The 17,358-nt window shown below is 44.1% G+C and overlaps 1 protein-coding gene across 3 annotated transcripts in view; it reads left to right on the forward strand.

Annotated features, from left to right (window-relative positions):
- The window catches only part of SMAD2 (SMAD family member 2), a 54,217-nt gene that overhangs the window by 33,829 nt on the left and 3,030 nt on the right, over positions 1-17,358 (forward strand). For 2 of the 3 annotated variants that reach the window (XM_066602584.1, XM_066602587.1), the window contains 7 exons: positions 119-312; positions 4,059-4,193; positions 6,550-6,624; positions 8,232-8,285; positions 14,409-14,621; positions 14,720-14,857; positions 16,828-16,972. In XM_066602584.1, coding sequence (XP_066458681.1) covers positions 119-312; positions 4,059-4,193; positions 6,550-6,624; positions 8,232-8,285; positions 14,409-14,621; positions 14,720-14,857; positions 16,828-16,972 — 954 coding nt within the window. The remainder of the gene's footprint in view (positions 1-118; positions 313-4,058; positions 4,194-6,549; positions 6,625-8,231; positions 8,286-14,408; positions 14,622-14,719; positions 14,858-16,827; positions 16,973-17,358) is intronic. The other variant, XM_066602586.1, reaches the window with a different exon arrangement.

The following is a 17,358-nucleotide window of genomic DNA, read 5'->3' on the forward strand; positions in this document are numbered from 1 at the left end:
CCATTTTTATTTCTCTTGCTTTGCTTCGATGTTTACACATTTTAACCTGACGGTATAATTTAAAGCTTCTTTTTTTTTTTTTTCTTTCCTCCCTAATATCCATTCTTGCTCTGCCCAGGTCTCTAGATGGCCGCCTTCAAGTGTCCCACCGCAAGGGGTTACCGCACGTTATCTACTGTCGTCTCTGGCGCTGGCCAGATCTCCATAGTCATCATGAACTGAAGGCGATTGAAAATTGTGAATATGCTTTTAATCTTAAGAAAGACGAAGTTTGTGTCAACCCCTATCACTATCAGAGGGTGGAGACTCCGGGTAAGTGCCCATTATACTTGCTTTATGCTTGCTTTGGTGTCAAGGCTTCCAGTTCTGACAGATCCAAATTGAATCCTTTTTAACCCCTTAACGCTCCAGGACATACATTTACATCATGGGGGTTTGTATGGAGAGGGATTGGGGGGCAAACTCACTCCATACAATGCCGGCATCGGCTGTTTCTTGCAACAATTATGATTTTTCTTAAAAGTGGGGAGGAAAACTGAAAATAAAGGGGGGGGGGGGGAAATAAAAAAAAAAAAAAAAAGAGCTGCGTCCTTAAGGCCTCATGTCCACGGGCAAAAGATTATTTAAAATCCACAGCATGAGAAAATCCGGACCATGCTCCATTTTCGTGTGGGTCAAAATCAGAATATACTCCCCTGCTCCGGATCTTCCCTTCTTCGCGGCTTCATCTTCTCTCCGTCGCGGCCGGATCTTCTTTCTTCGGCCCGGCACGGAACTGACGTGCCGTGCACATCCGCCGGGCCGAAGAAAGAAGATCCGGCCGCAACTGAGAGAAGATGAAGCTGCGAAGAAGGGAAGATCCAGAGCGTGCGGAGAGGTGAGTAATTGCTATTTTCATCCCTCATGTCCGCGGGGCAGGAGGGACCCGCTACGGATTTTCCATGGAGAATCCGTAGCGGGCCTGATTTTCCCCGTGGACATGAGGCCTAAGGGGTTAAAACAGATAATCGGGGAAGCCTGATGAATGCAGTAGAATATTTTTTTTTAAATTTTTTGCGCCGACTACAGTGACAGCAGCCCTGAGAATCGGCTAATTGGCGGGACCCCCATCAGTGGTTTCTTGCTGATCATCTATTGATGACCTGTCTGTCGTCATTAGAAGAAAATTAAGTCCTGGAATCCTTTTTAATGGAGGGATTTATTAAATTGGTATTATCCCCATCATAGCAAATTATCCTGTATGTAGAAAATAAAGGATAACTTGTGGATCGGTGGGAGTGAGACTGCTGGGGCCTCTACTGATTTTGAGATTGAAGGCACACGCTGTCCTAAAGTAGGGCCATTAGAAGACCTAAGCACCTCTGCTCTGTCCACTTCAGTGGAACTTCTGGAGATATCAAAGTGCCTCTCGTGTCTCTGGCAGTCACATTGAACTGAATGGAGCGTAGGTTTTGCCCACACTTGGAAATGTGCCAGAGCTGTTAACTTGGGATCGGTACAAGTCCAGTGGCTTGGACCCTCATCCATCAGCAAGTTATCCACTCCCTTGTGGATAGGACGAACTTGTTGTGGTGGGAATACACCTTTAAGAGGAAAGTAAACATTTGTAGAGGCATTAGGGGGTTGTTCCACAAAATGGGGATGACTTGCATCCTATACATTTCCTTCATTTTGAAGTTTGCCCTCGTTGGAAGAAAAAAAAACAATGATGTAAAACTGTAGAGGGAATTTTTGAAAGAGCCCTTCACATAGTGTATGTGACGTAATACTTCTGGCTGAGAAGAGTATTGTTTCGCCTTAGGGAGAGCAGCTAGAAGGTGAGCGGAGACTTACAGGACCATGCATGTTCCTCTGGGAAATATGCAAATTGGAAGATGGGGGAAAAATGCCTCTACAGCGCCATTTGTTGTAAGGCAGCATTTCTGCAAGTCGGTGTCACACCTTTTAACAGGCCTTGTAACGATGACTGGGAATTATGAGTCAAAGCCAGAGTCTGCTCCAGAAGGAAAAGAAAACCATTTACAGACAGCTGTTTGGGGGTGATTGCTCCTCATCAGTGTGTAGTATAGGCCTCTCACCCACAAACCTGCCACACACTGATGAGGGGCCCAAAACGGTCAGTCTTTACATGGTTATCTTTTTCCTTCTGGAGAGGACTACAAGGCTTGTTTAAAGGTCTGACATTGACTTGCAGGAATGCTGCCTTCCAATAGGTGGCACTGTACAGGAATTTTCCATCTTCCCATTTGAATACTGCTGAAAACAGATCAGTGACGTCTAGGGTCACTATTGCCACTTACCGTTGTCCTCTACACAGTTTACATAGCTGTCGGGTAAGTACAGCTCCCCCTGTCGACATGTTTACTGCCATAAGATGGTCTTATCTCTTCTGCTGCTTATGTCTTTGGGAAACAATGGATCAGGTGGCGTAACCCTCTCATTTACAGGCTCGTTTTCATACAAATAAAACCTGAATTAATAAATGAGATTTCCCCCTCAAACCCAAATATTATATGAAAATGGACACCTGACGCATTGTTAAAATAGAACCCAGCGTTGTCTTAATGGACACCTTCATGAAATTTTGTGCCAAAGTGTAATAAATGCATAACTATTCACTGGGGTCGCCTGAGGGATACCGGTAGCAGGGTGTGATCTTTCCTCTTAATGTCACTTGCAGTTCCCTCCACCTGATCTTCACAGAGAAGCAGAACCAGGTAGTCCTTCTCTTCATCCTGCTCCACAGATATTACACCTAGATCTTTTACAGGCTGTGACCAACGTGGACATCTGGCCCGGATGCACGGACAGTGTGCTGGAGGATCAGCTGGGATCCAGAGTGGAGAATCCCTGATGATCTGCTGTAGATACCGAATCCTGAGAATAGATCATCAATAGTAAACAGTGGCAACCCCTTTAAAAGTGTTGTATCAAGATTTCAAGTTATCCATAGGATTGTGCATAAATTGCTGATCAGTGGTGGTCTCACTGCTGAGAGCCCTGCTGATCTCAAGATTGGGGGTCCAGTGTCTCCCTCTGCCTGTCACTGCAGGGGTTGCTTTTTTTTATCCCCTAAGGGGGCTTCAGAATGAATGAAGTGCACGCTTGCTGCTCTGGTATCTTGGCAGTCCCATTAAAGGTGAATGGAGGACCAGTGTGCGTATGCAACCAGTGCTCCATTAAGTCTTCTCACTGCGGGGGGTGCATTAACTGCGCAGTGATGACAGGGGACACTGCAACCCCTGTTGAGATCGGCGGAGGTCTCAGCAGTGAGACACCTACTAATCAGCAAGTTAACCCCCCTATGGACAGAGGTCAACTTGTAATCTTGGTACAACCCCTTTTAAAAAACACACATTTTCTAGCAATAGCACGTTTTTAAAGTCCAGACAAATTACATACGTCCTTAGCAGTCAACATGTTGTCCATCTTCGCAATCAAAATTTTTTTTTTTTTTTTTACATTACTCCAATAGACTTAAAAAAAACCCCTTTGTATCCGTACAATCATTCTTATTTATGTGACATTGTTATTTAAAAACTTCCATGTGCCAATGTAAAAAGTATTGGATCCTGTATCGTTCTCAAAACGCTGTACATTTACCTTAAAGGACTTGTCATGTCCTTGGGACACAAGGGCTTCATAGCTTTTCTCTCTAACTACCTCCACCCCCAGGCCAGCCGGGTACCATTAAATTCGGCTCTGGGTGTTTTGAATCTGTCATGCATGTAGGCTGTCTCTATGCTGTCACTGGGCATATACACAGGATGTGCCATCACTCACTGTCAATGGGTGATGTCAGTGAGTGATGAAGGCTGCGCTGAGCAGAATCTAACGGGACTCGATATAAGGGAACGAGGTGAAGGGGTGGTAGAGAGAAAGAAAAACTGTGAAGCTATGCAACTGGCCTCATTGACCCAAGAATTTCACAGCATTTTGGGGGAGGAATATGATATTTTGTGGATTTCATAAAGTTAAGGGATATTTTCTAAAGAGATAAAGTCTCCATTACTTCCCTGTACTTTGTAACTGAATACATATATTTTTCCCCCTTGTAGTTTTACCGCCTGTACTGGTGCCGCGGCACACGGAGATATTAACAGAACTTCCTCCGCTTGATGACTACACGCATTCCATTCCGGAGAACACTAACTTTCCAGCAGGAATCGAGCCCCAGAGCAATTATATACCTGGTGAGTTCCAGCCATTGTAGTATACAGATAGATCAGATATCGAGGTAGGGGCAAAAAAATACCCCTGCTAAAGGGAATTACATGGCGGAACGCCCTTGCTTGCCCAGCAACACCGATGAGTCTCCTAGGAAGCCCTTCAGTATCTTTTTGGTGCTTTTGAGGACTCATGGGGTTTGTGGATTCTCCTATTGAACCTCTTGTTGGCTATGAAGTAAGACTTCTACAAGACAACAGCAGAAACTAATCTATTGCTGCAACAGTTATTTGCTTCCTGTACCTCACCATAAAAAGTATGGCATGGTGAGCAGATAGTTCCCATAACATGCCATGCTATTATGACATCGGCTTTTAAGCTGTCCCCTCACCATCCATAATTGGCGTAGGCCCTAAGTCTGGTCTTGGCTGTTTAACACCTTAGATGCAGTGTTCAATAGTGAACGCAGTACTTGAGTGGTTTTACATAGGAAGGGAGTAGAGATGAGCGAATGTACCCGTTTCGAGTAATTACTCGATCGAGCACCGCGATTTGCGAGTACTTCTGTACTCGGGTGAAAAGATTCGGGGGGAGGCGTGGCGGAGCGGGGGGTAGCAGCGGGGAACAGGGGGAGCCCTCTCCCCCCCCACCCCCCTCACCCACGGCGCCCCCTGAATCTTTTCGCCTGAGTACAGAAGTACTCGAAAATCGCGGGGCTCGGGTGAAAAAGGGGCGTGGCCGAGTAGGTTTGCTCATCTCTAGAAGGGAGTGATGATTAGCCCTTACACAATGTTTTATTAGGGGAAAAAAAATAAAAACAAGAAAAACTGCTCATAGTTTGTATCACTGGATCCATAATGACTTGTGTGAGATTAATACGACACTCCAGTCATTGGAGCAAAAGTTCTCCAGGCAGCATAGGGCGTTCCTTGGGTCCCTCTGCAGTCTTCCAAGACGGATGCAGCTCTCCTGTCATTATTAAATGCAAGCTGTGCATCTATAGTCACTGCATACAGAGCTCAGATTGGCCAGCTCTGCTCAGCATTGGCACCTCGAGAGTAGCACGTTAGACTACCAAAAGTGGCCTCAGGAAGTGTGGATCGGTGCTAAACCAGGAGGAAGAGGGGTACTAGATAATGCTTTAATGTGACCAGGAGGAAGAGGGGTACTAGATAATGCTTTAATGTGACCATTCGAGTCCTGAGACATTGTTTATTCCACACAGTGAAAAAAAACTTAGTGACCCTCCAGACCTGGACAAGCAATATGGCCACACCGCTGCTCAGACTAATAATGCATACTAATGTACAGTGTGTATCAGGTAGTCAAAGACGCTACACCGGCTTTTATTGACCAGTGCTGTCCACATGAGCAGTGCCAACCAGTCAGAGCAGCATGTAGTGTCTAAGACTAACGATCTATACTAATGTACAGAGTGCAGCATGTAGTTTAGAGAAGCAGTTCAATCAAGCATCTTTGTTTGCCCAGGCCTGGAAGATTGCTTTAATCAGTATGTCCTATATCCCTCAATGGTATTATAAAAAAATGATAAACTGTCCCACGAAAAACGAATCCCCCTTTAATTTATGCCGCATGCAGAGCATTGTTAAAACAAATCCCAGAAAACTATTACCAAACTGATTTCCATCCCTCAAAGACTAAAAATCAACGTTATTTATTACATTGTATTTACATCAAAATTGTACCATAAAAAAATGGGCCGTATAAGCCGAGTCAATAAGTGTTTTTTGTTTTTTTAACCACAAAAAAATTGGTAAAACTTGATTGACTCGAGTATAAGGCCCAGGTGTGTGTGTATGTGTATATATATTCCCCGCTGTATTCTCCCTGGCTTGCTTTTTAAATTTCCCGCAGTCAGCGCTGTGATTGGTTCGAGCGCCAGCCAATCACAGCCATTCAGAATGACATCACTGGCTGTGATTGGTTTATCGAGCGCTGGCTGTGATTGGCCGGCGCTTGATCCAATCACAGCGCTAACAGTGGGGATTTCAAAAGCAATCAAGGGAGAAGACAGCGGGGAAAAGACTGCAGCAACTGGCCGCGCCACTAAGTACAAAGACGCCGGCTGATAGGTGACTATTGAGGTTTGTCTTGTTTAACCTCACTCGAGGATAAGCCAAGAGGGGGGGGGGGGCTTTTTCAGCACTTGGCTTATACTCTAGTATATATGGTAACTCAATTCTTTAAAAAAAAAAAAGTCGTGACTATCTGTGGAGAAGTTAAAGGGTTACGGTATTTGTTTTGTGGAAAAGGGATGCAAACCTCCTGTCTACAGCTGCATTTCTAATCTGATTTCAGTCATTTGAACTACATTTTATATAGTTTTGTATGCTTAGTAGCTAATTAATTCTGTTTCTGCAGAAACTCCTCCTCCTGGATACATTAGTGAAGATGGCGAGACTAGCGATCAGCAGCTTAACCAAAGCATGGACACAGGTACCCAAACCTTCATTGTGGTTTGTATAGATTGATAGTAATGAAGGAAGGCATGCTGCATTTAGCATTTCCTGCAAAGCAAATATTAAACACGTTGGGGCAGACTTGCTCATCCTGTCTAGTAATGGTGTAAACTTGGGGTCCATTTACATGGGGCGTTTGTCAAAGGCTGAAGCACCCGACCCTTGTCCCAGCGATGGTTACTCCTGTGCTTTCAAACAGGAGCGATGATTGCTCAGTGACCACTTTCGGCCCTGTCGCATCGAATGACAGTAAACGGGTCGTCGTTCATAGATGAACTGCCTGCTTACACTGGCCGGTTGGCATTTGATTTTTATGCCTACACAAACTGAGCGATGAATAAGTGATTTATTCAGTCGCTGGCAGCGTTTACAGTAAACTATAATTATCTTCAGATAGGAAAGGGCCCTTGGACAGTCTGAACCCGCTTCATCAATGGGTTATGTTGGCTGATAAGTTGAGCACATCTTTAGACTCTTTTCTAACTTTACACCACCTATTAGTTGGCTTACTTCGTAATAAAACTTAAGTGACATTTCAAGTCAGACCCACTTCCGAGCAAACCTCGCCCACTTGTGTACAAGGTGCCTGATGCACAATAAATGTGGTGGAAGGTATGTGCGCCAGTTTTGTGGTGCAGCCTGAGACAGAATTCTAATGCATCTATGTAATTCTTCATTGAAATAAAAGGAATCTGTCTAGATTTGTGCAGCATAACTAGTGAGAGGCTCTGATTATTCCTTGATTTGTGCTATATTTTTCCTAAAATCAGGGTTTCTGTAAATGTGCTTTATAGTCCTCATACGCTGACTGTCCCGCCCTACACCGCTGTTTGTTTGGCAGCTTTCTATCCTTTGCACAGTATAGAGAGAAAGCAGTGGGGTGGGACAGGACAGCCAGCAGCTCATGAGTATCCACAGGTCTTCTTTATCATTTAATTAAAGACTTATTCCCATTTGGACTTGCATGGCATAGACACAGGATGTTCCATACATCTGATAGACTTGGCCCCTCACCTATCTCTGGTTCTGCCTCTGGCCCCTGGCCCAGCTATATATATGATGGCCGGGAGTTATGGGAACAGCAGAGTGGGCTGTCCAAGGGTACGTTCACCTGTTGGTGATTTGCTACAGATTTCACCCCTTCAATTTGAATTGAATTGGTGAAGTGGAATCTGTTGTAGATTTGCACCAATATCCGCAGTGATCTGCAACTTGTGAACACACCCATAGGGTGCACGCCATTGGTGCGGCTTGGTCTTTGATGCGGATCCACAGCAAGTCTCAACCTTTCAATTAAAAGTGTGAAATCATTTGGTGCGGATCCACAGCAAAATATTCTGCAGAATTTGGGGCAGATCTGCTCGAAAATAAGCTGTGTGTGAACCTATCCTAAAGCTGATTTTGTAAGTCCCTCCCCTCCTCTACTTTCCACTTTGTAGAGATTGATATTCCCTTCCCATCGTCGCCTTGTGTAGCCAGCTGAGAATACCTCTAAGACACACCAATTCCTGTGAATCATGTTATGTGTGACTAGAAGTAGTTAATCCAGGATTTCTCACTTATGTTTCTTATTATCGTGTATAGGCTCTCCAGCCGAACTTTCTCCTAGTACACTTTCTCCAGTCAATCATAACCTGGGTAAGTGTGATTATCTAGTACCATGAATTTATCGAGCATGTGGGACATAGCTTTGGCCATGGATATAGCTACTGCCACTAGGAGACAGACGCTAAGCAGAAAAGTGTTAGCTACTCCCACTAGCTAGATCTCCTTTCCTGCAGGCACCAAACTAAACAGTTTGTATGTAAGCAGTAGGAGCAGCCAAGTAGGGTACACAAAAAGCAGTTGACATAACAAAACTATAACTCCACATAGCACCATGTGCAACAACAAAGGGAGTACTCCAAGAAGGAGGGATAAATGTAAAGGAACTAAAACCTAACTAGGTGGGTGGTGTGTCCCCCAATAAACGAGCTGAGAGATTTGATTGCAAATACAAAAATCTTTTTTTTTTCTTGTCCATATCATTGGGGTACACCACTTTGACCATGGGATGTTCCAAAGCTGTCCCCCTGGGGTGGGTAGTTATGTCAAGACACATGCGAACAGCCTATAGCCCCCTCCAAAACTCTTCAACCAAGATGAGTCTGCAGATGCAAACAAATGCAACCAGTAGAACTTTAAAAAGGTAGCTGCCTTACACATCTGCATAGCTGAGGTCTCGTAGCGTACTGCCCATAAAGCGCCCACTGCTCGAGTAGAATGTGCTGTAACACGGAATGGAGGCACCCTTCCTGTGGCACGACAGGCCTCTACCACTGCGGATCGTACCCAGCAAGAAATGACAAATTTGCAAGCTGCAAGGCCACACATGAGGCCATCCAGGATTACAAACAGGGAATCGGAGCGTCTGAAAGGAACCGTTTTAAGATAGATAGGTTTGCAATGCTCACACTAGATCTGGTTTGTGAAGGACACATTCTCTCGGATGAAATGCGTTGGGACAGAAGGAACGGAGGACAATGTTCTCATTAACATGGAAAGCCAACATCACCTTGGGTAAAAAGGAGACTGGCCAGGACAAGGTGATACTGAGGTTTGGCCAACAAGGTTTCAAGCTCAGAAACTCGGTGGATAGAGGTGACGATACCAGGAGGGCCACCTTGTAAGTCAATAGACTCACTGGGACTTCACTTAACAGTTGCAGCTTGTCCAGTACGGGATTAAGGTACCAAGGTGGTACAGGAGAAGGGTATTGAGGTGTGAGTGACTCCCTCAAGAAAATTACTGATGGACGGCTTTAAAGCCAGTGGGTGTTAAAACAGTATAGATCTCTGAAAGATCAGGTATCCGCACTATCCATATCCAGGCCGTCTGGTAGAAAGGACAGGAGATAAGAAAGGTAGAAAGGACAGGATGGAAATTGTCATGTTCGCACCAGAGTGAGAAACCTTTTCAAACTTTGATGATAAATCCAAGAGGAGGGAGACTTTCTAGCCTTCAACATAGTTTGAATGACAAGTTCTGCAAAGCTCTGAGCTCCAGTGGAAGAGGGGTCCCTGTAAGATTGTTTTGAAGAGAGATGCGCCACTGAGTCAATGAGCAGATAAACTAGATCAGTGTACCACGCTGGCAGGGATAATCTAAGGCTATGAGAGAGACCCTTCATCTTGACATTCCTTGAGAAGTCGTGGGATTACTGGGAAGGAGGGGTGGAGGGGGACATATGGGACCCGGAAGCCCATCCATAGGATTAAGAGTGTTTCCACTGCTCTATCTTGAGGGTCCCGATATATCCTCATGCTGCAGGTTCCACTTTGTTGACTTGAGCACGCAACGGCCGTCTCGTTGTTGGTTTGGACCAGAACCAGGAAGCTGGGGTGTGAAGTCATGAAGCGACCGAAGAATGGCCTGGAGTTCCAACACCTTTATCGGCAGTGTGGATTCTTGTTTGGCCCAAGTGCTTTGCACATGTGCGGTTCTCCATAGTACCCCTGCAGCTGGAGAGGCTGACATGTGATAACTGCCATTGAAAAGCGTGTCCTAGATGAACTCATGAGGTGGTCTAGCCACTTACTAAGTGAGCCCTGTATTTGCAGAGGTACTCAGATCTTTCGAAGTAAGAAGTCCTCGGAGAATAGACCACTGGAGAGCCTGAGAGGATTCCGTTTAGCCAATTTCATGCTCTAAGGAGAAAACCATCAGCCCCTATACACTCATGCAGTGGCAAATAGAGATGGGATTCCGAGTCTTTAGAGAACTTATCCGCTTCTGGAGGCGGAGCAGCTTCCCTGGTGGCATCAGCACATGGGCTAGAGCCATGTTGAAAGAAGCCCAGAAATTCCAGACATTGTGAGGGTGATGGGAAGGACCTGGGATGGTTGATCCATCTGAATTTTGACAGTGTGTCCAGAGCAATGTGAAGACTTTCAAAGTTGGTCACCTGGGTTTGGGCCTACATCAATGTATCTTTGGGATAGGGAATAATAATAATCTTTATTTGTATAGCGCCAATGGCTATTATCCCGCTGGTGTGGAGTGCCATCACTCACCCCAGGACCTTTGTGAATACCCGGTGGTTCATGGCCAGTCCTAATGGTAGAGCCGTGAATTTATAGTTGTTAACCGGACAGCGAATCAGAGAAAACACTGGTACGCTAGACAGATTGGCATATGAAAGTAGGCATCTCTGATATGGATGCAATGACAGGTCTCTGACTCAATACGAAAATGTCGGACATTCACGTACCGATTCAGGTTCTTCAGGTCCAGATCGGGTCTGACAGACCCTTCCTCCTTTGGTACCACAAATGGTTTGGAAAATAAACATGTAAAGTGTTGAGAGGAGGATAACCATAATGATGGCGCTAGATTGTATATTGCCTGATCTGTTTAGCCAAGTTGGGCACTGGTGGATCCACTTGTAGCGAAGCATAAGCACTAAGTGCCTAGGCATAGAGAACGCTTGTCAGGAATATTCCATTCCCTGGTTAACACATCGTCTGAATTTTCCTGAGGAGAAAAGTACTTGGGAGAACACCTTGGGTGCCTGAAGGAAACAGTCGCTGCAGACCTAGTAGGCATCTTATCCAATATCTGCAAGGTATTCATAACGGCTGCTATCCACCATAATGGAGAGTTTTTGGAAGCCTATTCCTTTTCCAGATTGGAATCTGAGGGAGACTCGGACAGATTGCTCATTAAGCGACTATTGCGTCTGGAATAAACTTCCATCTGAGCGCACTTGGTCTCCCCGTTCAGCGCCGCTCTGTAAGTAACCCGGATGATTGCCTTTAGTAAGAAGGTCTAAACCTCTTTCGTGATTTGCCATGAGATGAGCTCTGCAAATTTGAGTAGTCTCCATCATTCCAACCAGGTGGCCTGGACATATGGATTGCAGTGGAAGATCTAGTCAGGTCTGGAACCGCCAGTTACAAAGAGCGTGCCCATTCCAGCTCTGCTATCTGAGAGCGCTGAATGGGAGGGGTACCAGCAGTAGCGTCTATGGACAACCTGCCGCAACAGGAATACAGCTAGGACAAAACTGCTTTAACTGTCCGCATACAAACTTTGTTTTACAACGAGAGCATGCTTAGTATGTAGCTCTGGCTGACACCTGTCTCAATTCTTGCCTTTTGGTGTCGGACATGGCGCTAAACAGACACCACGGACAGTTGGCGTACTGCAGGAATCGGGCAGAGCTTACCCAAACTGGAGCTGTTCTGTAGAGCAATAGAAGCTGCTGAAGTTCTGAGTGGATCCAAGGTGTCTTATCCAATGTGGAACAGGAAGTGAGGGATGTCTCTGCAAAGGGAATAGGTGGGAACCAACAGGATCACAGAGTTTGAAGACAGGTGTGCTGAGCCCCTCTCAGTGCGCTACGATCTGGCTCTGCCCTGTGGGAGTGGTTTTGGGGCTGAATCTGGGGCTAAATTCAAGCCTTAGCTGCCCAGTAGATTACCCCTTGCGCCCTAACGAAACAGGAAGTGAGCCATGGGCGAGATGAGGACAACCTGTATTCTGCTCTGTTCAAGCATAGGCCGGACAGACATCAATGCAGGATTCACTAAATTATCACAGACATTTCCACTCATTGATCACCCTCACTGTCTAATATCTAATCTGTGTCTCCCCTCTTTTCAGTTTCATCCCATTGCTTCAAGTCTTTCCTTATGCAAATGAGAATAGGGCTGATCCCTCTGCACTGTGACAGCCCTTCAGATATTTGTAGATGGCTATTAAGTCGGCCCTCAGCCGCCTTTTTTGCAAGTGAAGCATTCCTAGATCTTTCAACCATTCCTCATAGGACATGATTTGCAGGCCGCTCACCATTCTGGTAGCTCTTCTCAGAACTTGCTCCAGTTTGTTTGTTTTTAAATTGGGGGTTTAAAGTATTCCAGATGAGGTCTGACTAAGGAAGAGTAGAGGGGGAAAATTGCCTCATATGATTTAGGCTCTATACTTCTCTTTATACATCCCAGAATTGTGTTGCCTTTTTCGCTGCTGCATCACACCGTTGACTCGTGTTCAGTCTGATCTGTTGGTATACCCTAGACTTTTTCACATGTACTGCTGCTTAGTTCAATTCCTTCCATTCTGTATGTGCTTTTTTCATTTTTCTTGCCCGGATGTAGGACCTTACATTTGTCCTTGTTAAATATCATTCTGTTAGTCGCCACCCACTGTTCAAGCCTGTCCATATATTTTTGAATCCTCTCCCTGTGTATGCCATCCCTCCTAGCTGTATGTTGTCGTCAAATTTGATCAGTTTTCCCTCAATTCCCCTCTCTTGATAACTTTATAAAAATGTTGAACAACACTGGGCCTAGGACAGAGCCTTATGGTACCCCACTTGACACGTTCTTCCACTTGGATGTGCAGCCGTTTTAGATGACTTGGCCAGTTGTGAATCCACTTAACAGTTGCCTTGTCTATCCCAAATTTTGTCCTTTTTCCCCATAAGGATGGTATGATATGCTTAATTAAATGCTTTACTAATGTCCAGATATTTTCTATATCTACTGCATTTTCCTAATCAACCCAATCCATGATTCTATCATAAAAGGAAATTGGATTAGTCTGGCATAACTTGTTACAAACCCATGCTGGATCAGGTTAATTACTCCATTCTTATTCAAGAACTTGCGTACATACCATTTAATATTTCAAGATCAAAGATCTTTCCTAGTATAGAAGTCAGGCTCGCAGGCCTGTAATTTCCTGGGTCCACCTTCTTCCCCCTTTTTTTTTTTTTTTTGAAGATTGGGACATTTGCCCTTCCTCTTGTCCATGAATTTTCAAAGATTTATGGTGAGCGGTTTAGCAATTACCTCCTCTGCTTCCTTTAGTATGCTAGGATGTCATTCATCTGGACCTTGAGACTTGAATTCATTTAAGTTAGCGAAGTGTTTCCTCAACATCTCTCTGCTTATAGTCTGCATTATTTTATTCCTTCAATATCACAGGAAAGATCAGCTGATGTTGCATTTAGTTTCTGAGCGAAAACTAATACAAAATAGGAATGTAAAACTTCAGCCTTCTCAACATCATTTCCACCAATTCACAAACCTCACATATTTGATAGCTCTGTGTTTTGGAAGAGTCTGAGCTATTTAAAAAAAAAAAAAATTGTACTATTTATATTACACTGAAATATAGAATGCCAGAATTGCTTTTTCTTTTCTTTTGTCCAATCAGCAAAAAACAAAGTTTTAAAAGAGCCATATGTTTAGTACTGTCATAACCTTACTGTGCAGTACAAACATTGGAACTTTTTGGGGGTCAGTATAATTACATACACACGTTTTTGTTTTTGTCTTTTTTTCCCCCATTTCACCCCACTTATTATTTTTTTTTTTTAACGGTTTTCAGTGCATTATACGGTACCTTAAACGGTATCCTTAAAAATACAACTCGACCCACAAGAAACAAGCCCCTGTACAGCTATAAGTCTTGAAGGGATTAATAAACAGTATTACCGAAGTGTTAGTTAAAATGAACCATTACATTAATATTTATCTGCAGTGCTTCCCAAAAACTAAGTTATGCAGATGTCTCAATCCAGAAGGAAGCCCAGTTAGTCTCGCGTTCTCTTGGCATCTTAGATGTAAGGAACGGGGAAACTTTTTAGTTTTGCTGGGATATAAAGTTTGTGGTTTGTTGCTCTTCATACGATATAACTCTTTATAAAGTCACTACACTTTGCGTTTTGTGGACAAGGTTTTCCATATATTTCAATGTTTTTATTTTTGTGTCCTACAGACTTGCAACCAGTCACTTACTCTGAACCAGCTTTCTGGTGCTCTATAGCTTATTACGAGCTGAACCAGCGAGTGGGGGAGACCTTTCATGCATCACAACCTTCCCTCACAGTCGACGGCTTCACAGATCCATCAAATTCTGAGAGATTCTGTTTAGGTTTACTGTCGAACGTGAACCGGAACGCCACGGTGGAAATGACTCGGCGCCATATAGGTAATTGCGATTGACAGCAGTTGAAGACCATATATTATTTTTAATTTTTCCATTGCTTTAGATTCACCCTATAAACACCATGTTCTCTGCTCTCGCAGGAAGAGGAGTGCGGTTGTATTACATCGGCGGAGAAGTTTTTGCAGAGTGCCTAAGTGATAGTGCTATTTTTGTCCAGAGTCCTAATTGTAACCAGCGGTATGGTTGGCATCCAGCAACAGTGTGTAAGATTCCTCCAGGTAAGCCCAGCTCCACTTTAGAAGGGAATCTTTGAAATGTAAACCAGCTACGAGTTATCCACTCTTTAATCTAGTGCGTGGACTGGCCGGAAATACGCCAAATTTATGTACCCCTTAAAGCAAACCTCTGGTTTTGGGGCAGACGCCTGTGCTAGAACCAGAGGGTCGAGGGGTTATATTAGCTGTAGTTGATTGATTGTATTGGCTATTGTCTAGTTCTGCTGGTTCGCTTTTCTCAGGCCGCCGTTTTCTAGTTACGCTATGTACTACCCTTTGATTGGCCAGCGCTGATCACATAAGCAATACTGGCCAATCACAGCGCAGTTATAGTGTATTGGTAGTCCTAACCCTACCAGTGCACTAAGGACCATTAGGCAGTCTAAAGATGGTAGTGGCCCGAACTGGTGAAACTGAATTACAGCTGACAAAATCAACAAAGCTTCTCCAGGGAAGGAATTCTGTTCTGAAAGGGGGGGGGGGGTCACTTTTATAAACTTGGTGCACTTCTCTCCAGCGCAGTCTTGGCTTAGACTGGTATGTAAAATACCAGTTGAAGTAAATTTACCTGCTGTGTGTCTGGTGTATTCTTTCAGTGCCTCTAGTAGCCATAGTTTGAGTCCTTAGTATAAACTTTTTTGACTATCTAGACCTGTAGCTCTGATGTGCTGCCCTCACTCAGGGCAACTTTTGAAGCTGAAAGATTCACTTAAGTTTTCTCTTTAAGACTGCCTCTGTACATGTGGGCCGCCATTGCATATGAACATTACAAAGGAGGGGGTCCCCTGCTTGGAACCTCACCTATTAGACTGAACATGGAGATATACTGTAAGAGGCACTGACAGACCTGATCTTGTGCATTAGATGGAGAGCCCCTTTTGTGTAATGCTGCTTTGGGTGGAAATGCATCCCCCCCCCCCCCCCCCAACATCAGGAAATTGGCTATTTTTTAAAAGGGGGGTGTCTTGACTAACTTTTTAATGTTGGAAAGCTGGACATAGTTCTTTTTTCTTCTTACAGCAATCTGCTTTACTTTAACATAAACCGTTCAGGTTTAGGGACACTTCTAAACAATCATTTGGGTATAACAGAGTTACTCCCCAATGTGAAAAGTTTTGCAATTGTTAAGGGGGTTAAAGATTCCTCTGCAGTGACCGGGCGTACATTGTGAGATCTAATATAGATATTTTACTTAATACCAGTCAATTAAGGTACCTTTACATGGGCTGGTAGTCGCAGTATAATCACTCAAACGAGAAGTTGCTCAATAGTCATTGACCGCGAGCCCTGACCCCCCCCCCCCCCCCCACAGACAAGTGTCCGCAGACTTACGTTCCTCGCTTTCTACTAAAGACCGAAATAAGTCAGAGCAGAATCGATTGGAAAAAGTTTATTTTTATAACTGTTCAATAAAGTAACTTAAGAAATGCAGTAACAGGATTACATCGGTTTAACCATAACGGAATAAGTATATATGAAGAAGGATGTACCTAACAGAAGTCTTTTTCTTCATTCTGTGTTTTGCAATGCTCTTTTCAAAATAAAACGAATTTTAAAAAAAATAGTCGTTGGTCGTTCCGTTTCAGTTCATGGAGTCGTTCAATCTTTAAAGGACTCCTATTTACTGTCAACGGAGCGGGTGACGGGGAGAAATCTCCAGCCTGCTCCACCTAAATGCTCCGACAGACTATTCTTCCTGTGTAAAAGCTTGTGCACCCGGAGATCATACTGCGTAAAGGTACTTTGGGTCATTGCTATTTCCGGGGACATATCAGTATGTGGAGATAAATTGCTCTTGGGTAATAACAAAAGGATGTGATTTATTTAGTTGGTCCGTTACTTCATTTGACTGTAGTCACACATTAGTTTTGACGTAGTGTTTGCGGAATTGTGGCACCAGTCATTGTTTGCAGTGTCTTGTTCACCCCAGGACTAGCAGCTTATCTTTGTTTCTTCTGTTAACTCTTTCTTAGGCTGCAACCTGAAGATTTTCAATAACCAAGAATTTGCTGCCCTCCTTGCTCAGTCTGTGAACCAGGGCTTTGAAGCAGTTTACCAGTTAACGAGAATGTGCACCATCAGAATGAGCTTTGTAAAAGGCTGGGGTGCCGAATACAGGTGGGTTAACAGTCTGGAAAACCGCAATGACGTGTAAATGAGCGAACAATGATTTTTATACCTGCGTAAAATGAACGGCGAACGAGAAGCAAACAAAGTCTCGTTCGTCGTTCAATCGCTGCCCGCATTTACACTGATCGATTATCGTTAGAATTCCATGATCCAATGGTTTGTGTGAACAATAATTGTTTTATGTAAAGGGGCTCATTAGACTGGAAATTCACAATTCTGTGTTTACACACACAGATTTTTTTTATGTCAAAGCCGGAAGGGGATTTGAGTGATAACGGGAAGTGTAATGGAATAACTGATAACTACTTCCTGCTGGATCCACTCATGGTTTTGGCTTAAAATACTGGCTCACCTGCAATGGCTTACTTTCAAAA

This window comes from Eleutherodactylus coqui, chromosome 5 (genome assembly GCF_035609145.1).
Source record: "Eleutherodactylus coqui strain aEleCoq1 chromosome 5, aEleCoq1.hap1, whole genome shotgun sequence".
NCBI lineage: Eukaryota > Metazoa > Chordata > Amphibia > Anura > Eleutherodactylidae > Eleutherodactylus > Eleutherodactylus coqui.